We start from the raw sequence: 22,359 nt of genomic DNA, 5'->3' as shown, positions 1-22,359 counted from the left end.
TTGAAATAATTCGTTTGAAATGAGCTTGACTTTTTTGCGGTTGCTGCTTTGTTCGATTTATCTTGGTTTAACATTATTTAAACCTTCTTATTAATTATATATGATCAGCACTTTTCCTATGTATTATAACAGTAATTGTACAGATAGGTTTAATAACTATGATGCAGCTGTTTCTAATCGCAATCTGGAAAAAGCCTGTAAAAAGACACATCAAATAACATAAATAAAAAAACAATTTCAGTTTTCCTTGGTAACCTGAACACCAAATAATTTGAGTTCAATTCATTTCCATTTTACCTTAGAAATAAGCCATAAGAATATTACAAATAGCATATTAATTTTCTGGTAAATCGAATGAAAAATACTTCGAAAATTTATAAATACCAAATGAAAAATAATAATAATGATCGCTTTTGACATTGTAGGCCATACCAAGCTTACATTTTTGATGAGGGACTAACAGTTTTCTAAACCGTTACAACTGAAGAGTTAAAAAAAGATCACCCAATGATGTCCAATAATTTTGCTTTCAAGTTAGTTGCTCGACATAATACTTAACCGTCTTGCTTCTTCCTTGTAGGCTTGTAGAATCTATGTTTAAGCATTGTATGGAACGGAACTTCGATGACTAGGTACAGAAAAAAAGCGATTAAAAAAGTTATAGTAACAATTGCAGCAGTAAAAGTCATCTGGAAGAAAGAAGAAAAGGAAAATGGCGCTTGTACGACTTGCAAAAAATTGTAACATAAAAACGGTCAATATATATCTTACGATTGTATATCCATCGTACATTAACGGATATGTAATGTGTTTGTAGATTGCATAGATTATTCCGTATTGGGTTAGGTAAACAGCGTAGCTCAGTTTGGCGGCAACTAACAGGACCGGGTGCTGTAGCACCGATACCAATATCGAAGGTGTACTACGAAACGCTAAGTGCAGCAGCACGATGGATGGAAATATCCCCCATGCGCTTTTCAGCAGCGATCCGAAGAAAGCCAACCACACAGAAGCGTGGGGCAGATGATCCGACGGCAGCAATGGGGTGAATCCGTTCATAGCCACAAAAAAAGCAGCACTTCCCGGAAGCAAATATTTAAGCTGAACTCAAGACATAAGAAAGTGTTTATTGACGTGACGCAAATCAAGCTCCATAAAATCCACTTAAAATAAGTACCTTCAAAATTTCTGCTGCCATCGGATTTTCCTTCAACTTGTAGTAGGACACTCCAGCAACCATGCCGAAGAAGTAATTACCAGCATTTGTCTCGAACGGGATGTACACTGATTTATAGTAGGGCAAGGTTCTTATTTCCAGAAGAACATATCTGAAACAAATGAAAAGAAAGGAAAAAATTGCAAAGTGCAATCAAAGCGTGTAGAATATAAATGGTATAAAAAAATCCTACCTCAGAATCATCATAACGGTAGCATCAAGATGGTGCACATAAATAATCACGAAGGGTACTACAAATGCGATCAATACCATAATCAACGCAACATGTTTGGTCAGCTTTGGTCGGTTCCTTTGAAAAAAAAAAAAAAAATATATATATATATATATATATATATCTATATAATAACAGAAATTAAACAGCAAAAATGAACAAACTTGTTTGCTTACCGTATCAGTATCATTATGGCAGTTCCAATTAGATAAAGTTGAAAATCGGCACCAAGATACCAACTGAATTGTATGCACTGGAAAAAGGTAGAAAGATGGGAAGTTACATCAAATCAGCCGTGCATGTTGCTGCCTCATTTTAACATCTACCTACCGGTTCACTAGGATGAATGTAGTTATTGATAAATAGCAAATTGGTCCACCAATTGGTCGTGCAGTGATCTTTAAATCGATCGCCTATGGGTCCATCGTGTAGACTGGGGTACCATGATGCGTGAAATAGGACCACGAACAGATAGGTTGGTAGTATTCTGCAAAATGAACCCCATAAATAAAATAAATTTGAACTGAAATCAATCCTCCATCTATCTTTTCTCGTTGCACCACGATATGGTTCATTGAAATTCTTCTTTAATCATGGGTCTACATACAAGAAAGCTATGGTGTTCGGTTAAAAAAATGTCAGTCTCGTTTGAACAATGAGTCCCGACATAAGTGCAGAGCAAATAAAAACCACTTACATCTCCGTGTTGTAACAATTCACATTGCGTTTCGTTGTGTACTTCTTGCCTTATGCAGTGTAATGTAAATAGGGACAAAACTTCGAATTGGTAGAACAAACATTGGCGAAGGGCTCAAAAAGCAGAAACGACTAGACGTAATGCGAAATAAGAATTGAAGTTGTACCTACACCGTAACGGATGAATTGTGATAGAGGCAGTATTGCAGACGTTACCTGATCAGACGATTTTTGACTCGATCGATAAAATAAGCCACGCCAACCGTAGCACTATCCTTGGTCTGTTGTAGAACGTTCACCGCCAGCAAAAGTCCGCCAATTACGAAAAACAGCTGCACCGTATAGGTGTTGCCTGCCATTGCAATCGGAAACCAGCTTCGATCGAACTGTCCCTCAAGCTTGTGGACATTCTTCAGAGGCATTTTTATCAACGGGATCGATGCGTGTGACAACAGGATGATCATCATCGTTAGCGCGCGGAACCCATCTACGTGCTGCAGGTTTAACTTTGATCTTTTTTCCGACCGGATAAGACTCGGTAGATTCCGGCGTAGGGAGAACGATTGGACTATTACGGACGGTGGAGTGTTTAACCTATGCAAGAAATAAAAAATTACTGAAGGCAGATTACGGCAACGACACCATGGCAGAAGTGGTACCAACTTTTCGGATGCTCGTGAACTGCTTCCGGTGTCAAGCAGTGTGGCCCAGGAGACTAGGAACAGGGCTCCTACAGCCCAACAGACGAACGTCACTTTTGCTGCAGCTAGAGCCAAACGAAGTGCAGTTATTAGGGAATAAGAGATAATCTCATGTGAACCGATTTCTACTACCGATCTTCCAGCCATCCTCATGCTCTGCGTTCGATTTCACTGCGCCACTGCAAGACGCTCGCTCGATAGTAGAGTTCAGTTTATACAGGGACCATACTTTGGTGCGTAAACAAACGTCAAGTAGTGTTGTAATATGTTCTGAATTCCTTTCGAATGGCGGATGGCATTCCTGCAAGCACGATCCAACTTCGACCGATCGACGGTCGAAGTGACGAGGGGAAGATGAATAATTCTATACGGAAGAAACAAACAGGTATTGACATTTGTATTTTTCCTGTACAGTATTCAATATAAAAAATTAGTCTAGTTTGCAAACGTAAAAGGGCTATATATGCATGTTATTTTACTAAATTAACTTACTGTCATATGGCCCAGGTCAAAGTTATACCACGAATGAATTTATTTGAATCACTATTACACGATTATTCACCCCTAAGGGCTGCATAACGGTAAACTTGAAAATTAGTTCGTTACAAATGTAGATGATGGTTAACCCTTTCACGACCAAAGGAAATATTTTTCCCATCTACAAAACTCGTTACTGTTTGTTCAACTATTATCAAAACGATACTTTTGAAACGAAACATCAAAGAAAACATTATGTTAAAGGAGGCAAATGTCTTTCTGAACGAATAAGCAAAAAAGAACTAGCAACATTAATTGCTCCAAAACCAAACCATTCGTGCGTTTAACCAACAACAAAAACTTAGTATTTGGCACGTTGATGAATTTATAATTTTTTTTATAGAAATGGGTAAGATCTTTTTTTCAGAATTTTTATTATGTAATTTGTAGTGGAAAGCAAATAAAAGAAATTCCGTTATCATAACTATACTGGTCATTTATTTACTTGTATGGTTTATAGGGAAAAATATTTCCCATGAAATTATAAATCACCTACACATACCGCTACGTTTTTCTGGTGATATTCTCTTATTTTACACCCCAAATAGCAAAAGTTTTGTGTTGTATAGCCAATTTTAGTCTTGAATAGCTTATGGTCCTGAAAGGGTTAAAAAAGACTCTCGAGGGTTGGAAAGTGATAGCCTGTCTTTAAAGGACGGCAAAGCAACAAAGAAAATTGAATGTTTGGAGAAAGACGGCAGATAGGGCATGTAGGTGATAGAGGAGATGATGATGGTGACAAATTACTGCGAGTGTTGTCCAGCTAGCTGCCAAAATCTTTGCCTGGTTTCGCTACATCCTAACAAAATTTTAGTTTAAATGCATATGTTATGCGAGTAAATGGTAAGGAGCAATTAACAAAAACGTTGCACATCGAGACTCTTTCAGTTTACTCCCAGTTTATAAAAGTTCTAAATCTTAAGTAATTAAGTAATATTCTCACTGTCCTGTAGCGATAGAGTCAAAAAAGGGAATCTTTATAGGAAATCATTGTAGATCATTCATTTTACGATTCGAAATTTCCTTTTTAAATGTGTTATGAAATACTTTCGACGATGTTATTTTTATACGTATCTCATAATTGACGGGACATTTTAATGCTGACATATCGAAATGATCATTTTGTAGAAACTTTTCGTTCATCGAACAGTTGTAGAACAGTTCGTTCATCGATTCCAGTGATTATCATGTTACAGCAACATGCTTCTGGAAAAGTTGCACATGCCATACCCGTCACAGTCCGCAATGGCTCAAACAAAATGAAGGTAGTGGTTTTGGGTGGATTGTGTAAATACATGTACTGTGTAACCCTGTTTTGCATAACCATTTCTCCGATGATGCATTCAATGTATAACATCGAAGTAACTGCGAATAAAGCAAAGATCTCGGAATCGAATCGCTACCGCAAGTGGAAAAAAATCATCATTCTCGTTACTTATGGTTTTCGCTTGCTGTGCATTTTTTACCAGTCTCCAAATAAAATGATAACTGAAATTAAAAAATATAAACTGCGGGATGCACAGCTATGTATCGGCACATTTGCTACTGTCTTATCTCATCTTCTTTGATGCAAAAAACCCCCACATCGTTTCCGGCGATGTAATTTTCGCAATTTGATCTGATGGAATCTTTTAACACATTTCATAGGAACATGTGTGCGAGCAGCAAACCTCCTTTCTGCCATTCAACTGAATGTATCCAACATCTACCAGCACCAAATATACATGATATAAAGGGTGTCCCAGAAAGTATAAGCACGATTTCAAAATTAGGTAAAAAATAAAACCTGTTCCAGAAACTGAATTTTTGTTTCATAAATTGTGTTTGGGTTCTGTTCTGGGCTATTTGCGAAAAATTAAAAATTTAAAAATTTAATCGTATGCTAATGACCGCACTTTTGATCTGTCGCCTCCGATATGGCTCAGCACAGTGTGCCTTCGTTAGAGCCCAAAATATCTCAATTGGTCTGGTCTTGGTCGACTCTTCGTCGAACTGATGCATGAGGGTTGACCACACAGCAGCTTGTCGTACAGCTTCCGGGCCCGATGTTTAATGCATGCAGCCTAATTTGCACTCCGTTTCGATTTCTTTTGGATTTCGTACGATTTTAAATTCAATCTTGCCTTGTCTCATTGGACGTTACTTTTTGACGTACCCATTTGTTGAGTCACATCGCGAATGGAACTTTCCTATTTTTGCTTGAATGCTTTTGCTCTTTCCCGGTTCAACTGTTGGTCGATAGGACCAGGTTTTTGACCAGTTTTCGGCGTATTCTCGAAGCTGGACTCCTCCCGAAACTTTTGGATGGCGGTTCGTACGGCTCCGATACTTACACCTACCGATTTCGCCAATTTCCTTAGCGAATTGTAAGGAGTCGAACACCATTTGTGTAGAACGCATTTGCACTTTTTGACGACAATGCCTCGCATTTTAACAGAAACGGTTGAAAAAAAAAGGTTTGAATGTAAACAATCAAACACCCGAAGAATCAACTGTTTGGCGTCATCTGTTTTCCAGAAACGTAATTTAGAAATCGTGCTTATACTTTCTGGGACACCCTTTAGGCGATCGCTTGTTGATTAACCGAGTTGTAATAATGCAATCATGTCAATTCGGATTCATGATTTGTTACAATTTTAAACGCTTTGGGATAAAACAATGTGATGGTGGAAGTTATAGTCGTAGTAATGTTTTAGATTTTTTTGTAGAGGGCCGTGGAACTCACGGGCAAAAGGATATAAAGGGGGGCCACAGATGTGGCACACTCAGTGTGAAAAAATAGCCCAATAAAGGACTAATTTTTTAGTTTTTCCCACAAAAGAAACTCTCAAAGAATTCCTTTATTTCACACCCACGTTGCGTTTGCAACAATGCCACTGATAGCACAGAAAAAGTACGAAAATCTCCAATTTAAACTCAATCTATGTTCAATGTTATGCACAACAGAAAATAACACGCATGATGGTAAACAACTTATAGTTTTATGTACACATTCACACTTGATTTGCGTCATTTTACATTTGCTAGTACAAATCAAACATACAAATATTTACCTGTATGCTATTCCAGATGACAGATGTCGGATCTGGCTGTAGACGCAATTGCACAATGCAGTAGACAAAATCGGGATGCGATCTGCGGCAATCGTCGTAATCATCATACTCATAGATTTGCATCGTTTTCACTACGAAACCAACATTATCGGCTGAAAGAGGTATCGGCAAAACAACAAACTTAATCACCACAAACACCTTACTCCAACATGCATTCTGCACTTGAATTTACACTGCACGTTACTTGAGGCGTCAGCTACGATCGCCAGAAGGGTGGCCACCGAAACGAAGGACCAGACAGCATGATGACACTGAAAAGAGCCCATTTCAAACGCATGGGATGAACATGTGCGTGCGATAGGACGTCCAGTCAACGAGGTACTGAACAGTGGGCCCTCTCCAGCAGCATCTCGCCAAACCCCCGCCAAACCTCTTCTCGCTAAGGGTGGGTCGGTGCGTTGTTCAAGCCGTTCGGAACGGGCCTTAGTGAGCGAGACGGGGGGTACCTAATTTTTCAACATAATGCCCCATCCCGGAGGCGAAATTTCGATGATCCCTAATGTATTTGTAGTACATTAAATGAGGCGCTAACTAAGGGCTTGTGGGTGAATGGATATCAGCTAAGAATATCAGATAGTAAAATGTTTTCTCTGAGTCACACTCGACCCTACTTGAGCTCGCCAATGATTGGGTGCTACGTCAAAGTGGTGTGAATTTTCACACCGTGTTTATTGAACCATGTTTCAATGCCAGGACAGTTGCTACTTACTCTTCGGGGAAGGGATGAATTCTATTTGAAGTAGGAGCAGTGTGATGCCATCGAGTACTTAGATGATCCTATTTCTGTCAAAAGTTAAGCATTGTTGTCGACCGTTATGTCTACATTGATTGTGATTAATTTGATAGTCAAACGTTAGTCTAACCTGTTACTAAACAACATCCAAAGTTAATAACACAGGTTGTCCCTTGGCACGGGTGTGATGTCTAAATTTTGTCCCATGAACAGGGTTTAGATGAGATACATCTCTCATCGCGGAGAGCGTCGAATTAAGTAATAGAAAAACGGAATTTTCGATATGCAAATCAAATGTCACGTGCCTTCAAAAACACCAATCAATCAGTACGATCCAGGCGGTATTGACTAGCCGAAGTCGCATGTTTGTAAGGCGCGTGGTTGATTTATGGGCATGCGTTTTCTTTCCAACCAGGTGGAAGTGGGAGGTCAGGCCCTGTAGTGTAGTGCTGATCGCTGAAGATGTGCGTATACAATCAGTCGAAGGAGTGCGGTTGGCTCGATGCGGTCATGCTGGAACGATGGGTTTTCTGTGGTCCCTTGGAATAGCGCTTCTCGTGGCGCAAATTGTTTCGTGCGTTCGGCTGAGTTGTGCGTGTAGAGATTTGTGCAGAAGCTTCCTTTCGAAGTCGAAGTGGAAAGTGTTTAATTTGACCGCGTTTTCTCGTCTCTCTATCTCTCTGCAATAGTTACGCATTACCGGAAACTTCCTCAAATATATCAGTATGATGATTTCAGTGCATGCCGAACGAGATATACCGATTTTGTGTACTGTGTTGCCACCACGAAGCTCCTACCAGACGAAACCAATGAGTTGTGGAACAATATAAGTGTAATATGCCGCAATATTGTTCGTTTATTGTGAAAATAATGTTTAGTAACTACCATTATTTAGAAATATGTAAAATGCTGAAAAGCAATAAATCATATCTGCATGTGTTAATTACAGATCACCACGTCCAAGATCTCTTCGTTTGATCGATGAAATTTCAATTTCTCTTAAATAACCCCAATAAGGTTGTCCATTCCATTGGTGTACACAGTCGTCTGTGCATAAGCAGTTTTTCTACACTCACCACGTGATTTGAGCCGCTTGAACCAACTGGTGCTCGGTATTATGAAAGCAATTCCGAACACAAAAGATCGAAAAAAAAACCCTTCCCGGAGAGGAGCTTGTTTAAAAAGCACTCGAAATAAGTGTGTCAATATGCTTAAGCTAGGATGACTAGCCCTGCGGTTGATCCTTCATGCAAAAGACATAACTGAATGCTCTACGCAAACCGTGGCAAAGCTGTTGCGACACCCACCTGTACGGTTTGGTTGAAAACGATTCATCATTTGGTGAAAGGTTTTGCATAAAGGAACATTTTTCTTTTTCGACCAATGGAGGTGCATTGAAAATGGATGGTCGAACCATCCATTGTCAACATGATCATTGTACACGGGATGACAGAAGCGATGTTCGATAACATAGTTATTTTCCGAAACATACTTAACCAACAAAAAATAATTGTAAATTAGGCTTTTGGAACAAACGATTTTCAGGGTTGTTTACGGTAAATGATGCAACTAAAATCTTAAAAAGAATAGACGATAAAATGGCCAAAGAAAATAGTGTTAAAGTTTACCAAAATATCTTGAAAATGTTCAAGATAAAGTCTCAGATTCGTCTACATGAGTATGAGTGCGTAAAGATGTTTTGTCTACTGAGGTATGTTCATGAAACAAAAAACGTAAACTTAGTTTTTGGAGAATAGAGGAGTTAAAATAATCGTGAGATACATTAATTTGATTTTGAAACCGAACAGTTGCCTGGATGAAATTCTAAATAATTTATAACCACCTTAAATGCTGGGCAATATTTTACGCAACATTAAATCAACTTGTTGCAGTTTAAGGCGCAAAGTCTCTTGAATAAAAAAAAAAATCTACTTGTTGTTGAAGTTGTTGTGTTTGCAAGGTATAAAAAATAGGACCAGCGTCAGGGAAAACAATTTAATTGCAAATGCAGTTTGAGAAATTTTGAAAATTGACCTAGGTAAAACTTCTTCTTCTTGGCGTAACGACCTCTTGGTCATGCCTGCCCGTTAAGGGTTTACCAGACTTGTTGTCCTGTTGTACGTGGATAGTCAGTCCTCTCGTACAGGGGAGGGTCCGGTCTCGGTTGGGATTCGAACCTACGCCGTCGAAGTGGTGAGCCCCGGCGCTCATGGGCCGATTTTCTAACCGGCGCTACCGCTCGGCTGTCGCGGACCCCTAGGTAAAACTAGGTTTGTTTATGGTTGGAAAACTGATGTTAAAATCTATAAATTTAAGTGACTTTTACCGAAACTATACTACAATTCACTAGATATGTACGTGTCGTTTTCGTTCTAAGTACTGCCTATCTTTATAAGGTTGTGGTTCCTAGTTTACTAAATTGAACAGAGGCGTGTTTTGGGTATCGCGAGCAAAATATTTAAAGAAACTGTATGCTTGATCCGTTGGGAATTGCTTATAAAATATGTTCTCACTAACAAATATTGCTTGGAATGAATAAATAATAACATTTTATGGTCAAGAAAAGTCTACCTAATTAAAAACAATTTGCTTACAGCACAAAAAACTACGAATACGTAAATAACACCGCGTTGGCAAATTTAAATTTGTTTCAGGGTCTTTCTTTTCTCTCTTTTTCAGTTCCTGTCTTCAAATCGAAGAAATTTTCCACATGATAAACTGGAAAATGGAATATGCGTTAACGACCACCATGTCGGAGCCATAGACGATACCAAACTGGGAAAAATCGTTGGAGCACATGTTAGTATCACGATCTACAACAAATATGGTTTGCAGAGTCATACGGATATAGAATCCTGTTGGAGGAACTCAAGCATGAATCAGGAACTAGGTATGTAGCAGTACGATAAGAGTAATATTTTAACCACACAACTTCTTTGCATTCGCTGTACGTTAACTTTTAGCAACAAGTGAAAAGGTTTTCCTGTATATCTCGTTGTCCTTGTTCCTCATATCGATCTATGCTACCTGGAAGGATTACAAAGGTGTCATCAGTGGCGATTTGATAGCGGCATTTTCCATCCGGCAGAACTTTCATCGCCTAACCAAAACAAACAGTACCAACGCATTGCCATTTCTGGAGGGCTTACGAGTGATTGGAACGATGACTATACTGGTCGTGCATTCGCAACTTCCAATGATTCGAATGCCGATCAAGAACACTGAGGACTTGGAAGCGGTATAGCTAGGTCGGCTTGTAGAATGATTGGCGAGATATGACAATAGCTTTTTCCCTATCTTCTGTACATTTCAGCAAGCGAATCACTTTGTTTTCCCGTTCATCAATTCGGCTAATACACATATGATACAATTTTTCTTTGCCCTGGGTGGCATGGTCTTTGGATTGAGCTGCCTTAATCACTTTGACAGTTGTTCCGCTTTCCACGGCTTGTACTTCGTCGAGAAATTGGTGCGTCGATTGATTAGGTTAGACATATTGGTGTTATCGATTCTGCCTTTTCAGTAATACATTTCTCATTACCGTTCGACGCAAGGATTTTGCCGGTGTACAGCTTTGTTATTTTCTACCATGCAACATGGTACAAACGTGTTAAGCGGGGTCCGTTGGAGTTTAAATTCTACGACTATTGCTCGGAACACTGGTGGACTAACGTGTTGTTCATTAACAACTACGTACTTCCCACGAAACCGGTAAAATAGAAACCTACAATACCGGGGTTCAATAACCACTTACGATTAGTCATTCTTTGCAGTGTTTACAGTATGGATGGTACCTTGGAGCGGATTTGCATCTATTTCTCATCAGTTCTTCGTTGCTCATGTTGGTGTGGCGATTTCCACGCACGAAACAAACGATTGCGGCCATCATGGCCATTGTCGCATTCGCAGTTCCTGCGTTCGTTATCTACAACAACTCCACGGCGGCAACAATGACGTTCGACATGCGGTATGGACTATATACCGATCCAGTGGAATTCCTCACGGTAACTCATAGAAAAATCTTCGCTATTTTAGGCACGCTTTGGCTGAACTTCGGACGTACAAGCACTTTATAGAGTACTATCTACCATCGCACACCAACGTAAGCGGTTATTTCTTCGGAGTAATAGCTGCGATGACATACAAGGGCGCTGTTGCTGGTGACCACCAAAATCGTGTCCAAACCGTACTTCAAAGAGCATTTGCCACCTGCACTATTGCACTAGTGGGATTGAACGCATTCACTACGGTGCTACCCTTACTGGACCTTAACCCACATTTGTCCATTTTCCATGCTGTGTATGGAAGTCTGTTGAAAGCCTCCTGGGGTCTTAGTTACGGCCTCCTGTTTTTGGTGCTTGGATTGAAAAGGGAATCATTGCTGGTCGATTTTCTGTCTCATCCGCTTATGCACTGTCTAGCTAAACTAAGCTATTGCATTTATATCGCACAGTACTCAGTTATATACGGCGTGTACACAAACTTCCCAATTCCGTTGATTTACGGGACGTTTAATCTGGTAAGCCTGAAAACTAAAATTATACTCAAACATCGAGTGTTGAAAAGCGTGATAGCGCTGTTTTTTATTTGTTATTTCACATCTTTCAGATAATTCTGACGTCAGCCACAGTTTTTCTCTCGCTTGTCAGTGCATTTCTGCTTTACATGGCTGTGGAAGCCCCATTTGGATATTTGGGAAATAAATGCCTCTCTTTGTTTATCGAAAAAGGAACTATTGTCAATAGTGAGTATTATTTAACACATTCAACTCAATTCTACGTAAAACTATAAACTCTAGATTATGTTGAACAGAATGCGTTCAATTGCTTTTATTTACTTGTTTTAATAATATTAATTCGCTAAATATACTGTAACACACTATAACGCATTGACTTTTTTAAATAATTTTAAATCAGCATATTTACTCGTATTTTCTTACAGCCCAACAAAATAAACATAAAAAACGACAGTAAAGGCGTTTTTATGAACGCAAATGACAACATCTAACGGGAACTGATCCCTCGTAAAACAAATGGTAACAAAACTATTACAAAAACAATAAAACAAATCATTTGAATAAATGGTCGACCCTGTGTATTGTAATAAAGTCCATACACAGTTTCCGTGATAAGAAATTATGTTGCATGTCAAATTTTGCCATTTGCCTTCGACAATTAAAAAGGATAAACTTATACAAAGCCGTAAAAACCCAAGAGTTCAACATGACTACCAATACTAATTTAGTTCCATTTGAAAAGAAAATCTTGATAACGAAGGTAAGTATTAAATTTAAATAAAATCAAAGACTACTAGAATGAGCAATAGAAGTAAGGTAATTTTAGGCAAAATACAACTTTAAGCGAACAACATTAATCTCTTGTAGTCCATCCAAGAAAAATATCTCAAATTTTCACAAATCAAAACTCTCCCTTCTCTTCTTTAATAAAACGGCATTAAAACTTTTAAATAATAATCAAAACGAAGATTTTTAACAGCACTTTTTTCCTGGCATCATTTTAATATGTGCGCTTATTTCGACAAAAAACGAGCCAGTGCATTTAGCCCCGCTGAAAAAATGAGATATAAAAATGTATCCACAGCACATTTTGTACTATTTCATAAAAGATGATAAATCTGAGGTCATCATATTAATTATAGCCAAAACCGGGTTATTATATGAATTTGCTCCACACACTTCGTACATCAATACTGCTTAAATACTGAGGAGGTTGCATTGTCCATGGGATATAAAGGCTGATTCGCACGTCGGCAAGTGGCAAGTGCAAGTGGCAAGTTGCCGGGTACCTACCCCGTGCGAATCAGGACCTAGCAAGTAGCAAGTGGCAAGTAGCTACTTGCCACTGGAATAGAACCGAGTCTATTTTTCGGGCAAGTAGCTGGATGTATTGGTTGACAACTCGTGTAAATACAAGATGTCAAACAAAAACTGTTTCATTTTCGTGATTTTTTTAGGATAATTTTCGACTAATGTTCAAGAAATATTATTTGATCGTATCGTTGATCGATCTTTTCATTTATTGATGATGAAATAATGGTAAAATAAAATTTATTCGTTATTGTGTACTTGTGTGAGTGATCAAGTTACCGGCAAGTACTTGCCTGCAGTGCGAACGGCTACTTGCCACTTGCCTGCTTACTTGCCACTTGCACTTGTCGACGTGCGAATCAGCCTTAAGTGTAAGTGTAAGAATAATCGATATGTGATAATAATTTGAAGATATGAAGATTGGAAAAATATACGGAAAAGGTGTTAAGTTTTTAGCTATCGTTTATATAGTTAAAATATGTTGAAATTGAGCTTAACGGTTAGAACCAATTTCTTTTGAGAAAGTTATTTCGAAAGAAAAAGTAGTAATTTCAACTATTTGAATTATATTTCGATATTTTTCTAAAATACATTGTTTCATGATCACTGCATTCGCATTATCAAAACAGGCTACAGGAAGAACTCAATAGAATATATATGTATGACTAAGTGTTTTGTTTCGCCTTTTTGTGGTTACAAATATTTGAGAGCATTTGATTTTCCAAACCGGTGTGCTAATACTTGTGTTTGTGTAAATTCCTGCTTGCCTACGGGGTATGTATTGTTATTATAACTTTTTGTTCACAATTGATTTCCTTCTTCAACTTTACCGGTTTAACTAAACAAAAGCCTTTGAATATGTACAATTTTCATAGTTCCAGTTACAATAGAAGGCAAGCTACAATGGCATTTTGTTGTCACTACGAGCGACTGTAATGGAGTTTCATTATTCGATAGAAAGATTTGTTTGTCGTGCTGGACTTATCACCTCGACAGCATGGGTTTGAGAAGAAGGGAAACAAATCTATTAAGCCCTCAATCGGACAGACAGGACCGAAGATAGTATTTACGGCAACAAAGAAGAACATTTGTTTGTAAAGTAAATATGCTGAAAGCAGCTTGTTGTTCGGGAGTGTAAAGCAAACTAACAGAACTTATTGTGTTGAGCACGACAGGAATCACTGGAAGAACGGGTTTGTGTTTTGAGCATTTGAGGTTTTTGTTGTGCATAGCACCTGTCTCTCTAAATGAAAGTCATATTCCATGTTCACACTGATTGCTTTGTAAAATACGGGCAGCTACAAAGAAAAAACGAACAAACCATATTAGTATGTGAATTGATAAGTATGTGAATTGATGATAAATAGTACTTCAATACTTACTGCCGCGGTATTATGCTTCAAAGCCGGATTAAGGACGAATGGAACACCTTCCACATCAGTATGTATATTGAGAGTTCCGGTCGAATACATAGGGTGTCTTGGTGCAGCTCGTTTTGGTGAAAGCTGATACGAAGGACGTAATTGGACGTATTCGTAGTCCTGAGATTCTGAATTCTATATACAAATTAAAAAATCAAGAATTGACAAGCGAAAGGTATAACATTTAAATAATACGTACGTTGTTAGTTGGGTTTGCTTGAAGCTTTAAATTCTCTATAGTTTTTTCAAGCTCTGTTATAGCTTGCTTAGACGGCACGCTCGGCGGAGGTCTGTGCGGCACAGGGCATGTTTTAAAGCACACCAAAATGCCATTTAAATCGCTACAAGATGACAAATTACGATTAATTGACTCTTATTATTGATTGGCTGTCCTTATCAATTTATGCAACTAAGACTTACCCGGCCAAAGTAAACCCTTCCGGCGCTTGACGTAGCCTTGAACATAAAATGATGTCCGTAACGGCTTGCTTGGCAGAGCCTTTTTTAGTTAGTCGATACACGATTTGCTTCTTGCGCCATGCTTTCTGTTCCGTATCAGCTGTTCGCGTAAGCTGCGAGAATCCGTCTGGAGTAACTTCTTTGTCATTTATGATGCGTAATGTCTCTACGATGTAGTCCGGGAGACCTTCAGTCTTTGATTGGCAAAGGTAGCGTGTCGTTCGCTTTCCAATAAGCATTTTCTCGCGCCATAAGTCTGCATCCTGATCTTGATCATAAGTTTTGTTGATAGGTTGGAAGTTTGGAGGACATTTTTCAAACTCTTCCACTAGCTGAAGCGATGTTATTGGCCGATTATCGGGCAATGCACCGATCACAGTGTTGAGAATATTTTTCTGCTGTTGTGTGGTCGACTTCATTGTGCTTATTATTGTTGATTAGCGATTATTGCTGGATATAGAAACACCTCGAACCTGTGGCGCACGTATACGATGTTTATATATTAAATCACTTATTACAATCTACTTACAGCTTACAGTACTGCTACTTACAAACTGTCTTTTCTTGTGTTTCTGTTTGCCACGTTTACAGCATGGAGAGAATCGATATAGAATGAAATTCGTATTTTAAATGGGCATAACCCGCATCTGCTGCATACGATAATAGAATCTGGAATTCCCCATCAAGAGCCCAACAAATTGGTTCTTACCGATCAATGTGTGATGATTCATTATCAACAATAATGACAAATTTGAGTTAACACCACTCTATAAAAGGACTCCAGTTAAAAATTCTTTATTAAAAGAGGAATGAACTACGCCAATGCAGTCGCCTAATAATGATTCTCATTTTATGTTAAAAGCGAGTTATTCTTGTTTTTTTGAAAATAAAATAACAAAGAAAGAATGAAAACAACACCGCAGATGTTGTTAGAAACTTTGTTACAACTGGTGTTGACAGAATCGGGATTCGGAAGACCCAAAGATTTGATCCCTACACGGATTCCAAAGATTCGAATCCCATTTGACGAAATAAAAGATTTGATTCGAATGGGACTCGACTCACACGCTTTTCACTCGGGGTCTACACTACAGCGCGACGTCGCCTGGCAGGAGCTGAACTCCATATAAAAAAAACCTTGCGTGATGTCGCGCGAATCGCGCTATGTTTTTTTTGCATGGAGTTCAGCGCCTGTCAGGCGACGCCGCGTTACGCGACGGTGCAGTCTAGAAAGCGTGTCAGACTGCACCGTCTCGTAACGCGACGTCGCCTGACAGGCGCTGAACTCCGTGTAAAAAAAATCTAGCGCGATTCGCGCGACATCGCGCAAGGTTTTTTTTATATGGAGTTCAGCTACTGTCAGGCAACGTCGCGCTGTAGTGTGGACCTCGAGTAAGAGGGAGCGCGATGAAAAGAGCGCATCGAGCGAAAGGAGCGAATGGAGTGGAAAGAGCCAAAGGAGCCAAAGGAGCGAAAGGAGCGAAAGGAGCGAAAGGAGCGAAAGGAGCGAAAGGAGCGATGTTGTCACTCCTTTTGAGGAGCGGAGCGAGGTTGCCAGCTCTTCCGATCCTTTCTCAACACTAATCCAGAGGTGCATGAAGAATAGAAAATAACATACGCTTATAGACGCGGTGCGTGGGGACGCAGCGTGTGTGTGGGACGCGGTGCAAGTTCTACGCGTTGAAACGCACTCGCTCTCAGCTCACCGTGCACCGCCCACACTCTCATCGCGTGTTGTCTACCCACGTACGAGTGGAAGCAAGAGCGAATGCGAGATTAGAGCGAGAGATCCGAGCACTGGCCGACAATTTTAGACTGGGTAGTACCAACAAGGTAAAGAGACATGAAAAGCTGTGACGACCCAAACAAAAAATAAGTTTGAGGCAAGTACCCTTGCAGCATTAAATATGTGGCATGTGCGAGCTCAATTTTGCATGCGATTTTATTCAATTCGTCTAGTAGTCCTTTCCACAATTCTTTTCCGGGCAAACGCTACCCGCTAATCTTTATCAGGTTGTGAACAAAATGGACGTTCAGTCTTACAATTTTCTTGAAATCGAATCTCGTCTAGCGTTCTATCCAACTGAAGTGATGGTGTATTTTGAAAAACATCATATTTTCCAAATTGTATTTGTAAGAAGAATTAACTCCCGCTCTTTCTATGAAATGAGAATTTTATGATCGTTCGCATTCCAGGATTTAATGCTGCTGTTAAACAAAAATCGTCCGCAGTGTATTGAGCAATTTGTCGCGGATAACATTGAATCCATCGCTAAGAAGTACACCTGTACCAATGCTTTCATCAACGCTTCGGATAATATCGGTAAGCGTTAGAAGATTGATTATTTCAATGGTATTATTTGTCAATGTTTCATATTTTCACTTGCAATGTGTTTGCAGGCATGGACAGAATTAGGCATACGTTCAAACGCAGTCTAATTATTGCAGTGCAAGACGTGTATAATATGGAAAAATCAATCCGTAAACTTAATGAAATTTTGATGTATTTAAATTTAGACGGCAAAGATAAAGTTTTTGTTGGAAACAATAGAATGTTGTGGGCAATTGAAAAACACTTTCATATAAATACGAAAATAGACGCATCTGTGTCGAATCTTGACGATGTACACAAGAAAATCGTGGAACGCTCAAACTTTATAAAAATAATCTCACCACACGCAGTGGTACGACATTTCCAGCGGATTGTGATTATTGGACGACCCGGCAGCGGAAAACATCGTATTGGACGCTGGTTATCTGAACGGTTGGGCGTTACCCTAGGTAAGGTATCCTGTTATACAAATTATGCTCGATCATTGCAGCGTTTTGTTCCAGTTTCTATGACAGATTTATTAGCAGAGCATTCAAAAAGCCATGATGGCTTCGGAATGGCCCTGAAGATAGGATCACAAAAGAACTCGTACAGTTCCGAATTATTAGCAGCAATTACTCAACGTAGACTGCTCCAACCGGACTGCCTTACGAAGGGTTGGATATTAACCGATTTTCCAAATACTGCTCATGATGTGGCAAGCTTTTTTAGAATGCTAATTACACCAAACATGTATGCGATGTGTAAGATAAATGAAGAACGTTTCGAGTATAATCTTCTTATTTGTTACTTGTATTTCAGAGTGCTTTTTTTGAATACGGATGAAACGGTATGTTTTCGACGAAAACAGCTTCAAAGAAAATTCAAACCAGCGTGTTGGAAAAACATGATTCTTCAAGCTGAGGTAATTGCCTCTCAATTCTGTATGATAAATTGCATTGCATATAATTTTTTTTTAGATGAGTTTTTACAATTTTCATCAACAATCTATCCGTGACGCTCTGGCACAACAAATGGATTGTGCATTACTACAAATTGATGGGAATCTGTCGTATTCGCATATACAGAAAACCATTCTTGAAAAACTTATGATTCGGTAAAATGTACAAAAATTGTGAATCTGTATAAAAAGGAAACACCAACGCCTTCTTCTTCTTATTTGATGTATATAGAGCGTATTCGGTCATGACTGCACGATTAGCGCTTACTAGAATTTTTCCTTTGGTGTACGTGGATAGTCAAGCCCCTCGTAAAGAGAACAGTGTGGTCTCGGTTGGGATTCGCACTCACGCTGCCGAAACACACAAATACAAAACATCATTTACATGTATGATGTAGCCTTAGTACTACCCTGTGATAGTTTTTCAATGTATACCGACAACTTCAAAATGTTTCTCTCAGTGAGTAGTGATTAGGACTGTGATTTTTTACAACATAGAGTTAACTTGTTTGTCGAACGGTCCAATCGTATCTTCCTGGTCATCTGTTTTGAGAAATGTGCGGTAGTATCTTTCACAGAGATCCACTTCAGAATTCATACAACATAAACGGCTTAAGAATTTGTGAACTAGGAAACCTTTTGAACAGTTAGTACACTTTTAGACATCAATATGACGTTATGATTAGAAGAGTCAATAAGACTTTCGGATTAGTTTGTAACGTGCGAATTCAACGATACTTTATACATAAAAACTTTATTTTTCAGTCTAGTTCGGTCCATTTTAGAATTTGGATCGGTTGTGTGTTGACTCTAGGTAAGCAGTTAGACTTTAAAGGTGGCTCCGAGGTACCGTATCCGACGAGATACCTCTTATGAAAATTCGAAACTTTAGAAAATTCTCGAGAGAAGGCTACAGTGATGTTGATAGATAAGATACTAAAAGCTGAACCCGATGCACCCCATCTTCTGTCCAAGTTACATTTTCATGATCCAGATCCAACAGTTTACAACAAACTTAGCAATACATTAGTGACTACGCAGCTAATGAGCCGATGTCTGCCATATAATCTAGAATGTAAGAAATATTTGTATTACTTGTACTTCTTTTCTCGTCTTGTGATGCCCAGAATGGTGGACAAGTATAAAATAATAAATAAATAAATAAATAAATAAATAAATAAATAAATCATCTATAGTTTTCCATCTTTTCGTTTCCATTTTATTTTATATCATTATAATTAAGTACACATAAAATTTAAATTTAATAGATAGATTTTTAAATCGTTTTCGTATACATACTTTCGTTTCTTTCTTCCAACAGGTTTTGCTGGTTTTGTTTACTTTTCTTCTTGTGTTATTTTTCATACTGTAATTTGATCTCTCTCCTTCTTTGTCTCTTTCTCTGTTTGAATGTCTATTGCCATTCTAATAAACATATCGTATCGAGTGTTTCACCAATTCACTGTGCATTGCTCCTTTTCTAGTGTTGAGGACGTTATTGACAATTTTCCGTTGTTTGCGTAGACTATGGTTTGTGTGGGTGTGTTTTGGTTGCAAAATATGCCATCGTTACGTTTGAGATACATTTTTGAAACTCATGTTCAAAAACTATCACTACGACACTAAAAGTGGACATACTTTTTTAATTTTATTCGAATGAATAAGAATGTATTGTCATGTATTAAAAAAATCTAGAGAAACAATATTGTAACAAGCTCCAATTTGAGTGAACATAGGTGATGGAAGAGTGAACAGTTTGAATTGTTCATTTTTTTTCAAAAATTCACATAAATGTTTGCAAGAGTTTGGAAATTATACATATCTATTGATTTTTTATAGAAACTCATAGGAATACACAAAATCAGAAAAGATCAAAATGTACCTTATCATATACAGCAGTATACTATAATATGACCTAACCGTGTACTCAACCAATCGATGATATTGTGGCATGTTTGTACATGTTAGCTTTTTGATTGCAAACTGCGATGTGGTGGTATATTTTTCGCGTCTATATGGAAACAATGCATTTGTGGAAGGAGGATGTGCATTTGTGAAACTCGACCGTATTTCGACGATGGTTGTAACTTTGAAACGTTTCACAATACACTCGTTTTAATTTTGTTCGCTCAGCACTCAAAAGCCATGTTTCCTCACGTTTCGTTTATTCACAATTTTCTTTATCATTTAATATAATCGGTAGTTTTCTTATTATTCTCTTTATAGTTCGTATACAAATGATTTGTTTGCTTCATATGCATTCCCCGTTTTGTTATTCTTGCTGTTTACTTTTGTTAGCGTTGTGCAATTTTGATCAATGCTACGTTCGTTCACTGCCTTTTATCCCTTTGCCTTAGGTTAGCCCTTCGAGGCGGTTCGCGAGTTGAAGACAACCGAGCACAAGAAATACTTTTCTGTACGTATATTGTCTTGAACGTGTTTGACGTTTGTAATCTTGTTTTTCATATGTTCGTGGCACTAGACTGGTGGCTAAAGGAAGGTTAAGAAGGTCTGACAGATTTTATTTTCTCGCACTTCATAATTGCAGCCGTGAGTATTTGCGCATGAATGCTCCCGATACGGTGGTGAGCATCTTTATTGTTGTTAGTAGCTTGTGTATGAACATCTGAACAAGCATTGCTTCCTGTGTGTCAGAGACAGACCAGTTTTACATCGCAGCGTTGATCGTACGCAGTGGAGACATGGAAAAAAACGGCTACCGCCATTGTCTCCCGTGATCAACATCAAGTAGAGCTCAGTAGGAATTGTTCTATGTTTCAACCGGTTTTTTTGCCTTGCGAATTTTATCCCGAATCAAAACGTATCGTATAGCGAAATCGTATAACTGAGTTTCTTTTTTTATATTTTTGAAGTTTTTCTTCTATTACATTGTCTCTTAGATTTTTGCGTCATAGGGTTTCCTTTTCGTTATATTTTATTATTAGTTCCAAATGGGATAATTTAGGTCCAATTCAATGCAATCCGTTATAGTTTGCGTTTCGAAAAATTTTCCAGGTTTGTCAGAGTTAATAATGTGAAGAAGATTTTTTTTAATATAACAGAGAGAAAAGAAACGAAATATGATAAATGCGCGACAGTGCCTTTTCTGTCGTTGTGTGGAAAAAACTATTCAAAATATATACTTGCATACAAATACTATTCAATTCGTAACATATAATCATTGCCAATGTGTGCAACAGTGAATAAACAAAACTTTTAAATTTCACAACACAAAGTATGACTGACAAATGGAAACTTATCGTCAAATGATGTCTAATTAAGAAAATGGATGTTATCCATTTTTGTAACCTTTACATTATCTACCGTCCATTCGGACGCCATTGCTCATTGCTACTACTTTTCATACGGATTTTAAATAATGTTTCTATTACACATTCATCGTCGTGATTGTATCCAAAAAATCCAAACTATAAAGAATTAGAAACATAAAAATATTACCATGTTCAATGCGATGGTTGTACACTCGACTGCTACATATGAGTAGAAGAATTTTTTAAACTTTACTTCTCTTAGTGTTTTGTCGTTGTCGGTGACTCTTCTGCCTGGCCTTACCGACGATATTCTTTTAGTGTTTGATGAACACTGTGTGATGGTTTATAATTCGCATACACGGTTCTTTTCTTATACCGCAGACTCCACTGCTGCTGCATTTACATAGTTTGTTTGTTCTTTTTGTTTCGCTAGTCCTTAAATATTTTCTCAAGTCCTCACTTAATATTAAATGCCCTATCTTTGCATTACGTTGTGTTTTTCTAAGGATTTCTCGTTTTGTTAATTCCTTCATTCATTAAATTTAAATTACGTATATAATTTGAATGTTTCTGCACCCCACCTATAGTGGCTAGTGCCGAGCTGCCGATTGCGCTAACCTTTGCGCTCGCCAGTATGTGGGGTCGATTTTGCATATAGTGGCATGACACGCAGGAAATGCTCTACTGGTTGTTGTTGCTCACCTTTCTCACAAATGCACACCCAAGCAGCAGACACCCTCTCCGGTCACCTCCGGCATATAATACATATTACCGATGACCCAGTCAAATAAAGTATCCACGTTACGTGGTAACGCACGCGTACCTTGAAGTTCATTGTTCGATTTCGTTAATATTCGTCTAAAATGAAACGCTAATAAAT

General features: G+C 38.4%; 4 protein-coding genes across 4 annotated transcripts; 2 read left to right on the top strand and 2 right to left on the bottom strand.

Moving 5' to 3' along the window:
* Positions 1–554: 554 nt before the first annotated feature.
* On the bottom strand, positions 555–6,650 carry LOC131293696 (O-acyltransferase like protein-like). Its single transcript, XM_058321771.1, has 11 exons — positions 6,632–6,650; positions 6,436–6,587; positions 2,978–3,209; positions 2,808–2,910; positions 2,361–2,738; positions 1,779–1,935; positions 1,625–1,701; positions 1,410–1,526; positions 1,178–1,328; positions 772–1,101; positions 555–689 (listed from the first exon to the last, which is right to left on the bottom strand). Exons 1-11 carry the CDS (start codon positions 6,648–6,650, stop codon positions 555–557), a joined length of 1,851 nt encoding a protein of 616 aa, XP_058177754.1.
* Positions 6,651–7,310: 660 nt separating this feature from the next.
* LOC131293695 (regulator of hypoxia-inducible factor 1-like) lies at positions 7,311–12,019 on the top strand. Its single transcript, XM_058321770.1, has 9 exons — positions 7,311–7,347; positions 7,918–8,060; positions 9,908–10,118; positions 10,192–10,466; positions 10,542–10,714; positions 10,783–10,939; positions 11,002–11,195; positions 11,264–11,747; positions 11,837–12,019. Exons 1-9 carry the CDS (start codon positions 7,311–7,313, stop codon positions 12,017–12,019), a joined length of 1,857 nt encoding a protein of 618 aa, XP_058177753.1.
* A 2,181-nt stretch (positions 12,020–14,200) lies between these two features.
* LOC131281306 (multivesicular body subunit 12B) lies at positions 14,201–15,354 on the bottom strand. The gene is made up of 4 exons (XM_058310584.1): positions 14,897–15,354; positions 14,672–14,817; positions 14,438–14,604; positions 14,201–14,353 (listed from the first exon to the last, which is right to left on the bottom strand). The coding sequence occupies exons 1-4, from the start codon at positions 15,352–15,354 to the stop codon at positions 14,234–14,236; spliced, it is 891 nt and encodes a 296-aa protein (XP_058166567.1). The 3' UTR covers positions 14,201–14,233.
* Positions 15,355–16,960: 1,606 nt separating this feature from the next.
* On the top strand, positions 16,961–18,170 carry LOC131293694 (adenylate kinase 8). The gene is made up of 5 exons (XM_058321769.1): positions 16,961–17,068; positions 17,132–17,258; positions 17,534–17,716; positions 17,771–18,010; positions 18,118–18,170. Exons 1-5 carry the CDS (start codon positions 16,961–16,963, stop codon positions 18,168–18,170), a joined length of 711 nt encoding a protein of 236 aa, XP_058177752.1.
* Positions 18,171–22,359: the final 4,189 nt, after the last annotated feature.

The sequence above is a fragment of the Anopheles ziemanni genome, chromosome 2 (assembly GCF_943734765.1).
Source record: "Anopheles ziemanni chromosome 2, idAnoZiCoDA_A2_x.2, whole genome shotgun sequence".
NCBI classification, from domain to species: domain Eukaryota; kingdom Metazoa; phylum Arthropoda; class Insecta; order Diptera; family Culicidae; genus Anopheles; species Anopheles ziemanni.
The sequence above is the reverse complement of the archived record's forward strand: the minus strand, read 5'-3'. Positions and strand labels throughout refer to the sequence as shown.